Source organism: Gallus gallus, chromosome 2 (assembly GCF_016699485.2).
Source record: "Gallus gallus isolate bGalGal1 chromosome 2, bGalGal1.mat.broiler.GRCg7b, whole genome shotgun sequence".
Classification (NCBI taxonomy): Eukaryota; Metazoa; Chordata; class Aves; order Galliformes; family Phasianidae; genus Gallus; species Gallus gallus.
The window spans coordinates 138,270,843-138,286,775 of record NC_052533.1 but is presented as its reverse complement, the minus strand read 5'-3'; the positions used below and the strand labels follow the sequence as shown (position 1 = coordinate 138,286,775).

The 15,933-nt window shown below is 47.1% G+C and overlaps 1 protein-coding gene and 1 long non-coding RNA gene across 5 annotated transcripts; one reads left to right on the top strand and one right to left on the bottom strand.

Annotated features, from left to right (window-relative positions):
• Positions 1–1,172: 1,172 nt before the first annotated feature.
• Positions 1,173–9,262, top strand: FAM84B (family with sequence similarity 84 member B). Of its 4 annotated transcripts, none has more exons than XM_040695859.1 (2): positions 1,173–1,191; positions 3,115–9,262. In XM_040695859.1, the coding sequence occupies exon 2, from the start codon at positions 3,120–3,122 to the stop codon at positions 4,020–4,022; it is 903 nt and encodes a 300-aa protein (XP_040551793.1). In that variant the 5' UTR covers positions 1,173–1,191; positions 3,115–3,119; the 3' UTR covers positions 4,023–9,262. The 4 variants fall into 4 exon arrangements, with proteins under 4 accessions (XP_040551793.1, XP_015138628.2, XP_004940090.2 ...); XM_015283142.4 differs by lacking the exon at positions 1,173–1,191 and adding an exon at positions 2,251–2,375; XM_004940033.5 differs by lacking the exon at positions 1,173–1,191 and adding an exon at positions 2,251–2,706.
• LOC124417738 lies at positions 6,569–11,105 on the bottom strand. The gene is made up of 2 exons (XR_006938513.1): positions 9,893–11,105; positions 6,569–9,229 (listed from the first exon to the last, which is right to left on the bottom strand). It is a non-coding gene; the product is annotated as an uncharacterized LOC124417738 (long non-coding RNA).
• Between the last annotated feature and the right edge of the window lie 4,828 nt (positions 11,106–15,933).

Genomic DNA, 15,933 nt, shown 5'->3' with positions numbered 1-15,933 from the left:
GTTTAAATCCATTCCCCCTTGTCCTATCACTGTCAGACCACATAAAAAGTAATCCTCCATCTTTTTATAAGCTCTAATAAGTTCTGAAAGCATGGACATTCCTGTTGACTTTTGCAGATACACGGCACAGCTGCATGTGGTTCACAGCACTCAGTTCCCTCTGTGACACGCACCCAGAGCTGAATACCTCACAACTGGTTTACAAATAGCAGCTCGCTGAGCAAGCACTCTTGCAACTGAAGAACCTCTGAAGCGAGGTCAGAGGTGTGTCTTCAACTCTGCCCTGCTGCAGCTTGGGCTTCCAGCTCAGTGCTGCGCAGTTTGTCTTCCCTTCACTCAAGATCCACAGACTGGATTATCCTTAGCAGATAAGCACCAGAGACCTTTTTGCAAAGGCTATGCAAGAGGTCAGCACTTTCTTTAAAAGCACGTTCACCAAGACAGCACGTCGCTGCCACCACCCCCAGCCCTGGTGCCCATTTAGGTTGGCTGCTTCAGGGGCTCAGAAGTTAAGCACGCAGCAGATATAAGCATCGTAATTTTAGGCACCAGCCCAGGTGATACATAGGCACTAAAAGTCCTTTGTGGGTTTTCCATCCGATGCCTCATCTGCAGGCACAGTACGCAATTACGTACTGTGTTTTGCTTCCGTGACACAAAAACACTCGCCTAAGGTTTCTGATCGTGGAAAACAGATTGATCAGAGAATGTGGATTCTGAGGAACAGCCACTGAAAGGAAACTAAAAGAGATCAAAGAGATCAAAGCAGCTGACAAGGTGCAGAAAATTAAGCACTGGGGTGAATTGAAGCAGACGGGAAGAAAAAGACAGAGCAGCAAATACATGCGGATGTGCAGGCACATGTAAGTGCTCCTCTGGGCAATGCTGAACCCCTGCACGGACACAGCTTTCTTCACACCGTAGCAGACTGAAAAGGAAACCTGGCCTTCAGCAGAGGGCTGCCCAACTGTTGCAGTCACAAAATAAAACTGCATCGAAGATGTAGGATGCTGAGATACAGCTTCCAGCACAAATGCAAGAAATTGAAAAAGTCACTTGTACGCTCAGCCCAGCTCCTCCTTCCAGCAGAACCTCACCTTTACACGTGCCCATCCTTCAGGAGTGAAGCAATTTTACAAAGCCATATGGAGCAGGGCCCCCTTTTGTCCGCCAGCATCTGCATCTACACCGGTGAGCAGCGCAGCGCAGGGCAGGGAGGGAGGAACTGTAGTGCTGTAAAATGACATCGGCATTCAACACATTGTAGACGTTTCCTCAGCTAGTCCTGGGGCTGGAGCACATCTGCTACAGCTGAGGTTGTCTGAAACCTCTTTGAGATGAAAAATGAATCGAGCCAGCAGGGGACCCAAAACACGAGGTCCCCATTCAGCTGCCCATCACTTGCTGCAGTGCTGGGGCTGTCCCGGGGAGCACCACACACATCTCCCCCTCCCCATCTCCTCTCCCCACACCAAAACGTGGCTGTATCTGAAGCCACAGCAGCACATCACCAGATGGAGATGGCATTCTCTGAGCCTCCAGGCAGCGCCCAGCACCCCGTAACACTACGCCTGTTCCTGCACTCACTGCCGTTCAGTGAATCCTCCAAGCAGCGGTGTGCAGTTGGGTTTATAAATTACAAGGCAACAGACAATGAGACTAAATTAAAGACATTATTCCTGACTCCCATAAATTATCCCTGTAGACTATTTTAACAGCACGGATTTACCAGTGCGTGTGGAAATAGGAAGGATACCCACCTAGCAGACTAACTGGGTATTAATGAAAAAGCAGAATATTGTGTTGCGCTCTCTGAAACGCAGGGAGAGAAATACTCCCACCAGTCCCAATAATGCCGTTCCAGGGGGAAGAATCATCATCTTCTATATTGAAAAAGGGAGAGATCTCACGGAGTCGAAAAGAAAAGAGATTTATTAATAAAACTAATTACACGCTCCACTCATGGAGGAATGCGAGGCACCGAGTCAGCCCAGGAGAGCCGGGCTCTGTGATTTCGCCGCCTTACAACTTCCTCGCTACTGCCGGCAGCTCCCGGCGGGGCTGCGGGCGGGGATCCCCATAGGGGTGCAGCAGGACCACCCCACGGCCCCGCACGGGACTTCCCGTCGCCTCCCGGCGCCGTCCCGAGCAAACTCCGGCTCCCGGTTATCCCAACCCCTCGCCGAACCGGCGGGCTGGGCTGCTGCACGGCAGCGCTCTCTTAAAGGGGCCGCGTGCGAGCACGCGTGTGAGTTGGTGCGTGAGCGCGTTGCACGCGCAGCCGTAAGCGCAAAGAGCCCGTCCGACCTCCGCCCGCGGATCTGGCTCGGAGGGGAGCAGAGCGCCTGGCATGTAGAGAAAGGAGAAAGGAAAAGGTGCGGGGAGGAGGAAAAGGGGAAGGAGGGGGGAAGGACGGAAGGGAGGAAAAAAAAAAAGGAAAAAAAAAAAAAGAGCTGCCTCTTTAAATGCTGGGGGCTGAGCGCTCGCCGGGGCGTCCGCAGCCGGATCCAGCGTCCCTCCTCTCGGCCGTGCCTCCCCGGCGCCTCCTGCACAGCCTCGAGTGCCGGCAGCGCGGCTGCGGGCGCTGCTGCTGCGGGGAGCGCGGAGCGGGGCCGGGGGGGCCATGATCGCACCCGCCCCCGGGAGCCGCGCCGCCTCCGCCCGGGAGCCCTAAAGCCGCTCGGCGCCGCGCTGCCGTTCTCCGCGGTAAGTTTGCGGCCGCCCGGTGCCGGCGGAGGGGGGGAGTTGGATCGGGGAGGCTCGTCTCCGAGGGGGTGGAACTCCGCCGTCTCCAGCTCGGACCTCCAGTCCCTTTTTTAGCCGCGCCCTCGGTCCCTAACAGGTGGCTCGGTGCTCCTTCGGCGCCTTCCTCCTCTTCCTCGCTGCCGGCTAACAGGTGGCCGTGCTGCCTCGCCTGCCCCTGGGCGCTGGCGGTGGCCCGCGGCCATCACCTTCGTCCCCCCCTCGGGTACTCGCAGGGCTGTATTGCGGCGTGAAATGTGGTTAAGGCGGGGGGGTGGTGGGGGGGAGACGGGTGGGAGACCGTGCTCTAGATTCCCCCCTCTGCTGTCTCTCTGGCCCTTTGATGGCCCTGCTGTGTGTCTGTCGTTACAGCGGGCATGGGGAACCAGGTGGAGAAGCTGACCCATCTGAACTACAAGGAAGTTCCCACGGCCGACCCGACGGGCATGGACAGAGATGAGGGGCCCAGGATCGGGGTCTCCTACATCTTTTCCAATGACGACGATGAGCTGGAGCAGCAGCAGGACTCGGGGCACGACCTCGGGGGTGAGCACCCTGCCCTGCAGCCGTATGATCCCCAGCTGCACGAGGTGGAGTGCTCTGTTTATTACCGGGACGAGTGCATCTACCAGAAGAGCTTTTCTGAGGAGGATGTGCTGCCGGAGGAGGGCGAGGAAGGAGGCAGGGGACACCTGAGCACCTACACCCCGGAGAACCTGCTGAACCGCTGCAAACCGGGCGACCTGGTGGAGTTTGTGTGCCAGGCCCAGTACCCGCACTGGGTGGTCTACGTGGGGGATTTCCAGGTCGTGCACCTGCACAGGCTGGAGGTGGTGAACAGCTTCCTCACCGATGCCAGCCAGGGCAGGCGGGGCCGCATTGCCAACCAGCTGTACCGCTACAAACCCCTCAGCCCGGCCGCGGTGGTACGCAACGCCCTGGAGCAGGTGGGCTGCAAAGACCGGGACCTGAGCTGGAGAAACTCGGAGTGTTTCGCTGCCTGGTGCCGCTACGGCAAGCGGGAGTTTAAAATCGGCGGGGAGCTGCGCATCGGCAAGCAGCCCTACCGCCTGCAGATCCGGCTGGGCGACAAACGCAGCCACACGCTGGAGTTTCAGAGCCTGGAGGATCTGATCATGGAGAAGAGGAGAAATGACCAGATCGGTAGGGCTGCCGTGATCCAGGAGCTCTCCAGCCACCTGCAGGCTGCGGAGGAGGAGGACGAGGAGGAGGAGGAGGATCATCCCCACCATCCAGGTGCCCGGACTGCTGTGGAGTAGTGCCTCAGCGCCGCCATGCTGCTCGGGTTGGGTGATGGGGATTAAAACAGAAGGCTGCGAAATTGAGCTGTTATAAACCCTTTGGGCCGCTTCGGTGCAGCTCCATTCCGATCACATGTAAAAGGAAGGGGGAAAGCTGATTAAGTGTCTGTGCTTTAGTGCTTAACTCCTTCAGTGCTCGATGATAAAAAACCACTGACTTATTGTAGAGGATAAAACTCAGGGCAACTCTACCCTTCTCCGCTCCCACCTCTTTCCCTTCCTCTGTGCCAGCCCTTCCCTCCACCATCTGCCAGTAGGCCTGACCCTGTGGGATGCTAAATGCCTTTGACATCTACTTATCAGCAGAAGTTAAGAGTACTTAATACTATTAAGGAGCCAACAGCTTCAGGACATGGCCACGCTCATCTGAGTGTATGATCAGTTGGTAGCTGGGAAGTGTGATGTGTTGCTGTCCCTTCTCTCCCTGTTTCTCTTCAGTCGTGGCTCGGTTGGTCTTGCAACAGGCTGCTTGCTTTCGTGTGTGGTGCTAGGCTTCATGGATGGGCAGCCAGCTCCCCAGGAGGTGCAAGGGAGAAATCGGTGCTGTCTTCAGAGAAACGTTTTTGATGTGCCTGGTGCTTTCTTAATTAATAGAAGTGTGCAGGTGGGCTGGGGGAGCTCTGCCTTTGCTGGCAGCACGTGGTTCAGTTGGGGAGAGAGGAGCTGTAATTGCTGACCAGTCCCAGGGAGGAGGAAGCTCTCAACCCTGATTGTGGAGTCTGCGCATTGGTGAGTGCTTGGGCTCTTACAGGCAGACACTGAGCTCTGCTGGAGCTTGTTACAGGCTTCCCCTAAAGCAAACAGCAGAGATCCCGATGACATCTGTGGTGAGCACAGAGTCCATAGAAGCAGGCTGTTTGTGTGTACCAGCACATCTCCAGTAAGCTACCCCTCAAGAAGGTGATCTCATGGCTGGGTGTGTAGCACAGGTCTTGCACAGCAGCACTCCCTCCCTGCGATGGGAAGGAGTGCAGGATGGAAGGCAGGGGGATTGGGGTGTTTGTTTTATCCCCCCCTTCCCCCTCCCCCCCCCCCCCCCCCCCCAATCACAAAGCAATTTCTTCTGTAGAGACTTCATGTTTCCCTGTTTTCTACTAATTTTGATGGTGTGCAGCTGAGCTATAGGATTAGAAGAGAGGATATGCCTCGGGAGTTGTTGTGTAGGTCCCCTATTAAGTGGGTTGTGGGGTGCAGTGCTGCCTCCCTTGAACGTTCCCTGGATTCTGCTTTCAGCTGTTGAACTGTTCTCCCACGTGGGCACCATCAGATCATTGTCCTGAGATCTTAAGTGTGTGAGCAAACAGATTTGGACGCCGCTCGTAATAAAAAATTCCTTCCCTTTAAAAACACAATAGTGAAGAGGTGAACCTGAAGATAAGCTGGAGCTCATTTAAATAACAGCAGTTAACGTTGTGCTGTAAACTTGGAAGTGTTGTTACTGCCTCTTCCCTGCGGTTGTTTATGGTTATACCACAAATAGCAAAGTACTCCATGTCCTTTCTGCTCCTTGGGAGCAAGGGCTGTCGATTAAGAAGTTGATACCGATTTTTGATTAGTTAGAACTACGTAAAGCAACTTTGACAGTGTGGTTTAAATAAATCTGAGTTGTTTTCTTCCTAAGATACACAACCTGGAGGGGAACAAAGCAGTGCTAAACTCCTCCAGCCTTACTTCCAGAGGAAATGTGGCTTTAAGGTTATGCAAATACACCATACAGTGTTTCCTTAATGACTCTGTTCTCGTTTTGGACTGTGAAATGCTCAAATCCAAAAGAGAATGTAACACCCCGCTCTGTTAGAATGCTATAGCTCAGGTGACTGCTCTGATGGTTTTCTTCAATATGCAGTTGAGTCATACTCATGTTGGTGTGGCTGTCAAGCAAATGTGCAACCTTGCTTTAAAAGTATGGTAACAACCCTTATCTGACTGCAACAGGGCTCGTGTGTGGAGGGCTGCATGCAGCCTTCATACAGCAACTAAATGCTGAAAGCTGAAATGATCACGGAGGAAGTCCAAAAGAGAATGGAGAGTCTGTGCTGTACTGACTGGTATGAGACAACTGAGGTTATCTAGACCACAAGTAAATGTCTGCCTGTTGTTTCTTTCATACTGACCCTTGTACATAACAAAGTTTATTTCTCTGTGTAATATATGTATGTAAAATAATATTTTCTTACGGATATTTTTGAAAGTTAAAAAAAAAAAAATCCATCAAAACCTTGCATTTGAAAGTAAGTTGTTATGCACATTATTTTCCAGTCCTCTGAATGGGTTTATTTTTCATTAATGATCTAAAGTATATTCTAGGTCATAAAGTATAGAAACTGCTATAAATGTCAAATATTATGTATCTACAGGGTACTAAACAGTAAACTAGTTGTGAAAATATTTTTCCCGTGTGTCTGAAACATCAGAACTGTGACACACAGCCATTTCTCTCCTTCTGAGATATCCCGCGTGGTCTGGCTTTGTTTTCTGTGATGCTTTTTTCCTTTTCCTTTTCCTTTTTTTTTTCCCCTTTGTTTAATTAAAAGACCTGATCTGTTTGAGAACAAAGAGCAAAGCTTCTTTGACCAACCGAAATCATGTCTTGTGCTGATCTTGGTGCTTCCCTGTACCGGTCATGCCTCTTGGGATCAATTCCTATGCAGGCATAAGGGCCTTAACAAAGAATCCCAGAGCTTGCACAGCCTTGTAGGACAGAGAGCTGAGCAGAGGGCTTTGCTCGCAGCAAAGCAGCCTGGCATGCAGTCAGCTGCATTACAAAACCTGTCTGCCCCTCTGGCACCTGCAGTTCAGGTGTTCAATGCTTAAATTGTAGATACTTGGAATATGTTGTTCTGCAAGTTATGCTGGGGATTTATTCTGTCTCCTGCAACTCCATTATTTGCAGAAGTGGGTTTTCATTGTTCCTGGTTTTTTTTGTTTGTTTGTTTTGTTTTTTTCTAAGGGTGGTTCTGTTTCTTCTGTGTCCTTACAGGGATTTCTTACCCCAGCAGCTAATGACTGTTGAATTCTTTAACAGGTGGGTCTTTATTTTTTCCCCTACCTGTTGATTAGGCAGTGTTATTCAATAGGTGCTATGAACACCACTGGAAACATTTATAAGCAGGCTGGTTTTTAAAGCCCTGGCTCATAACGTGCGGACTAGAATTGCCATAGGAGCGCGTCACTACTGCTTAGCTTCTCATTTTTGTTTTGCTGTAATAATTTACTTTCTGCAGTCTACACTGGGATTTCTACAGTTGTTTTTTTTTTCTTTAATCAAAGAATCTCTTGGGGAAAACAGACCTTTCTTGTGTGTGTGTAGCTCAACATTTTTCTGTTGCTCAAAAAAGAGAAGGGGAGAGAATAGATGGAAGTGCTGTTCTCTGAGCTCGTTCTTTAAGGTAGAGAAGTGGAGGTGTGATCCTTCTGCAGAGCTTCTGGTTCAGCCCAAGGCCTGTGCTGAAGTTTGAAGTTGAGCCACTTGGAAAAAATCCTCAACACTCCCAGTGTACTTGAAGTTAAGTGTCTATTTGCATTTCTATCTGAATAAGGCTGGAATCTTGATCTGAGGTCTCTGGTGGGAGTGTGGAGGATCCGACGTTGCCTGTTCATGGGGAGGGCGCAAGAAGCACTGTGGAAGCTCTTTCTCAAAGTGCCCTTGTCCAAACAAAGCAGATGGAATCCAGCCCAAAGCTTGGCCTCAATTTCCCCCTGAAAATCTGTGAGCAGCACTGACTCAGCAAGTGGTGAGGCAGACACATCACACAGCAGTTCCATGCTCACTGACAGTCGTGCTGCACACTGCTTCCTGGTGTCTTTGTCTTGTCGTGCTTGAACTTCCCCTTGAGTTTTTAATATTACTAGCTTTAAAAGCTCTTTGGTTGTGCAAATACTTAAGCATCTGTGTGAATTTGCTCATTTGGATGTATGCGCTGTTACTGATGGGAAGACTGCTGTGGATGTCATTCTGCATGTGGTAGGGCTGGCAAGACAAAGCCCCAGGTGTGCAAAGGTAGTTCCAGTTAGGAAATGGAGATGAGCAGTCTTACTTCCCCAGAATATTGGTAGGTTTGATGCAAATAATGCCACAGAAATGGCTTTATAATGTAGCCTACAATTATTCCTTGATTGAGTAGTTGTAAAAACATAACTCCAAAACTTACCTTCCATGATAGTGAACAAAGATATAAACAAGACTATTTCAAGTTTTCCCTGATTCTGTGCGAGTAGGAAGTATTGATTACAGCTCTCTGTAGCTCAGCTGGACAACACAGTAGACAGTTGTAGGGTAGATGGGGAGGGGGAAAAAAAACCAACACAGAAGTTACTTCAAAAACTAGCTTCTGCTCAGAAAAGTATATCCTTCAGACCGAAGGACTATGGAAGTAAACTTCAGTTGTTTTGTATAAATGCATCTCTAGGCACACTTCTACCATTTTGTTCTTTTAAATTCAGTATTTCACTCCAAGTACCAAAAGGGTGTTCTGTGTGGAATATATTTCAGATTTTGACTGTAACAGCGGTTTTCTTTTTCTTTCTTTTTCCCTTTGGGTCTCGCCAAAGGGTGTGTGAGGCTTGTTGAGTCGTTTGCCACCTGTGCTTTCCTGACAATTAACCACATCAACTGTAATTCCAACAGCCATTTAGGAACAAATATTTCCTTTGAAAGCAAATCTTATACAACTGATCAGAGATGAGTAACTAAAAGTAGGAAATGCGTTTCCAGCAGCAGTTTCTATTTGTGAGAAAGCTACTGTTATTTATATGTTGACTTGGCTACTCTATGAAGTAATGTGTGGTGATGAGGCAAGGTTTATTGTATCATGGACTTAGATTCTCCAGATCAGACTCTTCTTTTTAACTGTGGATATGAAGAAATCAGAGTAGCTTCTTCAAACATCAGTGGTTTAGGTGGTTCTTTTGCATTATTGTTGAATTAGAAGCCTTCTTTCAATGCTCACCTGAAATTCCTGATATTGTAATACTTCATGGAATCATCCACAACAGCCAGTGTAATCACAAAATATGATTTCTTTTAACTCCATGAGCATTTTCTGTAAGCTGTCTTTTGTCGATGAATGTTAATTGTTAGTGCAAATATCTCTTCTTTTCCCAAGAAAGAAGTACAGATCATTGATTGTACCATTTCCTTCAAAATGAAGGGCACTGCATAGTAACTAAAAAAGAAATAAAAGATTTATAGTATCTTTTATAATCTTTCTTTCCTTTCTTTGTTGTGTTTTTTTGTTGTTGTTGTTTTTTTCTGAATGGAATGTTTTTTCCCTAGTTTGTTTCGAAAACTGTAGTGATTTCCTTCATGACAGATGCATCAGGCACAAAACAGTCAATGTTTTCACTGGCTTCATGTGTCAGATCAAAATGTAACTCCTCGGTTGTGTTCATTCTCAAAGACAAAAAGCAAAAAAAACCTCTACACAAGGCCAGACCATCAACTGATTAATAGGCAATAGCTGTATTAAATCTGAGTATCTGGCACATAATTTAATTTTAAAAGTGGAAAATGAATTCTGAAAGAGATCATATAGTATTAGTTGGCACCCAGGCCTGTCCTGTGTGCCAGCAACTGCTAAAGGAACAGATGCACTGTTTGTGAGAAGGAGAAAGGAGACATCAGAACTCAAAGGGAGTTTTGGAAAAAACTCTACAACTATTTGGTTTGTGTGGTATCTTGTCTCATGGAAACTCCAGGCATGAGATGGGAATGATGTGTTGCCTGCTAGTGAATGGTCACACCATGTACAATGGCATGTAATTTGTCAAAGCCATCCACCACGTACACATCCCTGACTACAAAAACAGTGATAGTGACTGAACCTTACCTCCCTGAGGTCCTGACTAGAAGTTGTTTGAATCTCGCGCAAAAGCATCAAGTCAGCTCAGGCAAGAATACTTTCAGTGAAGCCTTCCTGAGGAAACTCAGCTGTAACAAGATGGTCCTTGGCTGAGAGTATTAGTGGAGAGTTAGGTCTTCTGGAGGCTGCAGCTGTCCTTGATGGCCTTCTCACAGGTGTGACAGTGAGACAAATCCCTATAACAAAGACAGCAGCTTCTGAGGCTTAGGGCCACAGGTGGGATTTCACCATAACATTTAATTTCTAGCTCTAGTGTAGACTTAGGTGGTTTTGAACAAGATGCGTGAGGCACCCAGCTGTGCTCTATGTGACTGCAAATGCCTGAATTTTCAGGTGTCTGATATTAGATCTGAAAAATAACATGAAGAACCAAAAATGTCAGTCAGGTGTCTGAATCAATATCCTGAAATCCCTGCTCAGCTGCCATCTAGCATTGGAGACCTCTAAATCTGAAGCTTGATTTATTAATTTTTACCTTGTTTGCAGAATCTTGAAGTTTTGGGCCGCCTTCTCATCCAGAAGGTTCTCCAATTACATGAAGCAACACAGCTGACGTCTTCTTTCACAGCCTGTGCCCAGGGATGGAGGGATACGGTATGGAGGAGCCTCACACCACAGTGGCTGCTCCCAGAATGTACATGACCTCAGATGCTGAGCAGGAACTTCTTAAAAATGTCATTTGCACTGTCCTTTTATTTCAGAACTTCACACCTGGGCCAGAAATAGGCTGATGTAAAATGCATTGAGGTGGACATGAACTGTGATGATTTTTTTGCTCTCAGAGCTGGCTGCTCTGAGCAGTGGGATTTCTGTACTGAGGTTGCCTCATTAGTTATCTCTTTGCTGTGCTCCAGATCACTTGAAGCAGGAGCACTCATGAAAGTCCTCACCTCACAAAAATGTGGAAGTGATGGATGGGAATTTAAATCCTCCTCTATCCCCAGGCATAAGAGGAAATGAAATTGCAGTCTTTCTCCATCCTGAAACTATGCTCACATCTCTATGATACTGTATAAAGGAGGACCACCCACCACTATCACCTCATCAGATTTTCATTATACAGGAAGGTGGTCTCATTTTAATTTGCAAGAGTGGCTACCATGTACTTTCTTCTCCAAAGCTTGGCATTGTGGCAGGAGGCAGATTCTGTTAGCTGAGATCAAGGTGTTTAAGCACTAGAAGGGAGCGTTGAGGGGAGCAACAGGTTTGTAGAAAAAATCTGTATGAGGACAGATATAAAACAGTATGAGGGACCTCTGGAGACTATCCTTCTCCAAGCATGAGCAGCTAGAACAGGTTGCTGACATCCAGTCAGATTCCATGGATGGAAAACTATGATTTCTCTGGGCAAATTTCTGCCTCTTATAGACTTCTTTTTATAAGTTTTACTTCTCTCAAGAACTGCTTGATCATCCATACAAGCCTCCTGCCACCTTTGATTCTTGCATGGAGGAATGTACCATTATGGAGCTTGGAGGAAGTGATCTTTGAATATCAGCCAGCTTTCCTGAAACCCCTACTCTCCAGGACTTGTCCGTGGGATCCTTCTAAGCAGGGCCTTAAACAGGCAAGAGTTCTGCTCTTCCGAAGCCCAGGTTGAAATCCTGCTACCTGCCATGTTCCATCTCATGTTTCTCTAACCAAGGCTGCCCCTGACCTTCCCATCTTCAACCAGTTCATCCTTTTTTACAGGCATGCTCCAGAGAACATCTCTCCTTCACTGGCTACCCAATCAGTCAGGAAACTCTTGACGTACTCCCTAAACCTCTGTGTTTTCTTGTGCACTGCTGCATTGCCCTTCCAGCAATACTTGTCCTTGTGGCCAAGAATGCCAGTGGTATCCTGGGGTGCATTACAAAGACTGTGGCCAGCAAGTTGAGGAAGGTTCTTCTCCCCCTCTACTTTGCCCTGGTAAGACCACATCTGGAATACTATGTTCATTTCTGGGCTCCTCAGTTCAAGAAACACAGGGCACATCTAGAGTCCAGTGGAGGGCCACAGAGATGGTCAGGGGCCTGGAGCATCTCCTGTATGAGGAAAGCTGACTAACCTGGGGCCTGTTCAGCCTGGAGAAGAGAAGACTGAGAGGAGATCTTATCAATGCTTGTAAATATCTAATGTGTGGGAGTCAAATGGGTAGGGCCAGGCTCTTTTTAGCGGTGCCCAGCAACAGGACAAGGGGCAGTGGGCACAAACTGGAACACAGTAAGTTCCATAAAAGCATTAGAAACTTTTTTTACTATGAGGGCAACAGAGCACTGGAACAAGCTGCCCAGAACAGTGGTAGAATTTCCTTCTCTGGAGATATTCAAAACCTGCCTGGATCCTTCCCTGTGTAACCTACCGTAGGGAACCTTCTTGCTATTGCTGAAATCTGCTTTCCCCAAAGATCCACCAGCTTGGTGCTGGGCTCAGCTGTGCACTGCGGTGGGGCCACTGAAGACAGCTGGAACTGACTGTGTCTGGCATAGGGCAGCCCCGGTCTCTGCCCATGGAAGTCCTGCAGCCCACTGGCCAACACTGGTCCAGCAGGCACCCCATATATTCCCTCAGCTTGTGCTGCATGTGAGGACTGTGCTGTGCTGTGCTGTGAGATATTCCATGGACAGTAGTACAGGTGACCATGCTCTGTAGCACATCGCCACCATTGCTGGGCATCTGTATGCTGTTCCCTCTCCTATTTTGTGCACACTGTTGCATTTGTTGGCCACACATTGCCAGCTATATGCTAGATCTAACAGTTATATAGGCCTCTCCTCAGTACTAGCTCAAAGGGGTGCTTGACTGCTCTGATCAGGAAGCCAGATGTAAACAGATTACTCAAAGCACCCTTTGAACATGAAAAGCCAGCAGAGCTCATTAGAACCATACAGAGCTTGCTAGAAATCCATGTCAAACACTCAATAAGAGTCATTTGCCTCACTGAGTCATTATGTTACCAAGGTCTGTACTCAGTCCCCATGCTGGAACTTGAATTGTTGCTTGTGTGAAGATTATCAATGGAAATTAACTGAGTCTGTTAAGAACCAAGTTCTTAGATCCATACCATTGTTTGAGTTGGAAGGGACCCTTAAATTTCATCTAGTCCAACTCCTCTGCAATGAACAGGGACACCTCCAGCTCAATCAGGTTGCTCAGAGTCCCCTTCCAGCCCAACCATGAGTGTCTCCAAGGATTGGGCATCAACCAAGTTATCTCAGGATAATATAAAAATCTGGGCTCTAGTTTTTCATTGCTCCTGGGTTTCTTCTATCTTGTCCTGTTCAGAACAAGCATTCTGGGGCAAACTCTGTTCTTTCCATATAGTAAGTCTCAAGGTGTTTACATAGTATTAATCAATTCAGTCACCAGAGGGCAGAGGAAATGAAATGAGGATGTTCTGGACCATGAAATAGATAAGTCACATCCCTGGAAACAGTTTAATTGAGCAAAACAGGTACACAAGTGTACTGGCTCACCACAGATATTGGACAGAGAAAGATCAGAATCCAGAAGGAAAGATCAAGGCAGAAAAATATGTGCTGTGCTTATGTAAATAATATCTGTGGAGAATAGGCCTTCATGTACAACTCACACAGAAGGCTCACATAGAAGCCAGCTGGCACCACTCTCCTTTGTAATGCTTCCTACCCTCAGCCCTGGGTACACAGTGGGGAGCATATCCATGGGACCCAACGGTGTTCCTGTGTCTTTATAGTATCTGCCTGAATTAATTTTTCAAGCAGCAAAAGTGCTTACAAGTGCTGGGTATGCACACATGCCTTCACGAGACTGTTTGAAGGTGTCGGACCAGATCTTCCATGCTCTGGAAGCCTAGGGTTCAGCCACCTTAAACATCAGAGAACCAGACTTATGTTGATATTATCAAAATTATTACAAACTACAGATACAATTAAAAGACTTAGCCAACTATTAAGAAAGTAGTTTCTGTTCAGCTCTAATAATAATTAGTCTGTTCTTTGAATAGTTCTGCATCTGCCCTCCTCCTATATGTCCTAACATAGGTTTACGTGTTCGTAGCCCCTTAATGCCCAGATACATCTCAGATCCCCAAGTCTAATGAATTCCCATCACATGAATTAATTATACCATGAAGCACAGGAAAGAAAGCCATTAAATCTTAGATTAAGTTATTAAATTAAAATATTACCACAGAAATCCAATAGCAGCTTGCACCCTGTGGGAAGTCACTCTGCAGGGAAAAATACCATTTGCAGGTGAGGTGGCACTCAGAGCACCTTACCATATTCATAGGGAGGAGGTGCTGACCCCTGCAGAGAAGCTGCAGTTATAATGAGCCTCTTATCCAGGAAAAAAAGCTGTTATCCCAATGCATTTGTGATGGAAGCTGAGGTACTGAATAAGATGCTAGCAGGATATAAATAATGAGGTGGTACATGGCTGCGCGTTGGAACTAAGCCACTAGAGCATGATAATGGCAAAGGCACAAGCCTAACTTACGTTGTGCAGTTCCTCTGGGAAAGGGGGTGGGAGGATGATGCCACAGGGGAAGCTGATTCCTCAACTTGTAGTGAGTAACATAACTCCGTAACCCTGCCTGTCTTTGTTCAGAGCCAGAACAAGCGGAGTTGAATTACTGCAGAGGTCTAACCTTAGGTGCAAGGCTAGATTCCAGATGAATATGCTCCCAAAGTCTAAACATACAAAGGGCATTTCTGGCTTCACATAACTAAACCCATGCTGAGAAAGGGAAGAAGCTGCTGAATGCATGGGCCTGGATTCATCAAAGAGTTTAAGCATTGTCCTGCTGAAAAGGGATTTGAACTTACGCATGACTGCTCTGGTAGCCTATCAGAGTGTAAGTTACTTGACTTTTTTGCGGCGGTCTTCTGTCACAGTGCAAGGCATAGCTTACATCTGTAATTAAACATTTTAATATAACACAGATCATAAGAGACTCACGGGACTACCCAGTAGACACACAAGATGGGGTTTTAAAGGGAGCAACATGATTTTGTAAGCACCAAAGCCAACAATTTTCTCGAGGATTCTGCTCTGCCCTCTCTGCCATAAAACTTATGGCAAGAATTCCTAACAGGAACATGAGTCAGTTTGTTTACCATTGTACAGCAGTGTGTTTTGTTACAAGTTTGCCTAAATATCATTCGCTGAGCTAAAGGAGTTGCAAAGAAAAAAAGCACAATTCTGAATTTCCTGTTTTTGTATCTCTGTGCAGCCTGATTTAGAGATGCTGAGATGCCCTGTTGCTGTGCTTAAATGAAAAAGAATAAAGTCAACTTCTCTGCTAACAGAGGAGAATATTCACTAATATTCACATTTTACTTTAGAGCACATTATTCTATTACCTCACTTGGCCCTTCATGAGCTAAATCTAATGCCCAGTGAAATCAAAAGACTTCACACAGACAGATGATGGGGGATGCATTGTGTGTAGTTTATCATAGGTGAACTACAGCAGAGAAATTAGGTGACTTGTTTGAAATCCAGTGGCAGTGAATGACTCGTAACCACTCCTGGCTGTATGACATGACATTCCCCCTGAACAGATTGGGTTTGTGGGAACCCTGAGCTTCTTGCTAAGCTTCTTTGAGGTTCTTTCAAGTCTCTGATGAGGTTGTCAGCTCCACCCTGACCACAACAAAATACAGCAACCCTTCCTAAACTGTGTGAAGAATAAATATCCCTTGCAGTCATATTTATACACCATAGTTCTCCATAATGAGTGTAATGCTTCCGTTGTCCCATAATGTGCCATAATGAGAAATCACAGAATCATACAATGGCCTGGGTTGAAAAGGACCATAATGATCATTTAGTTTCAAACCCCCTGCCATGTTCAGGGTCACCAACCACTAGATCAGGCTTCCCAGAGCCACATCCAGCCTGGAATGAAGAGATGGAGCTGGGAGCAGCTCTGGCCATCAGTGGCCCCAACATCCGGACTTGAATCTTTCTAGGAATCTACTTAGAAATCAAAAGTACTGCTTTACCTCCCATCCAAAGGGCTCCCAGGCGCTGAGGAATTA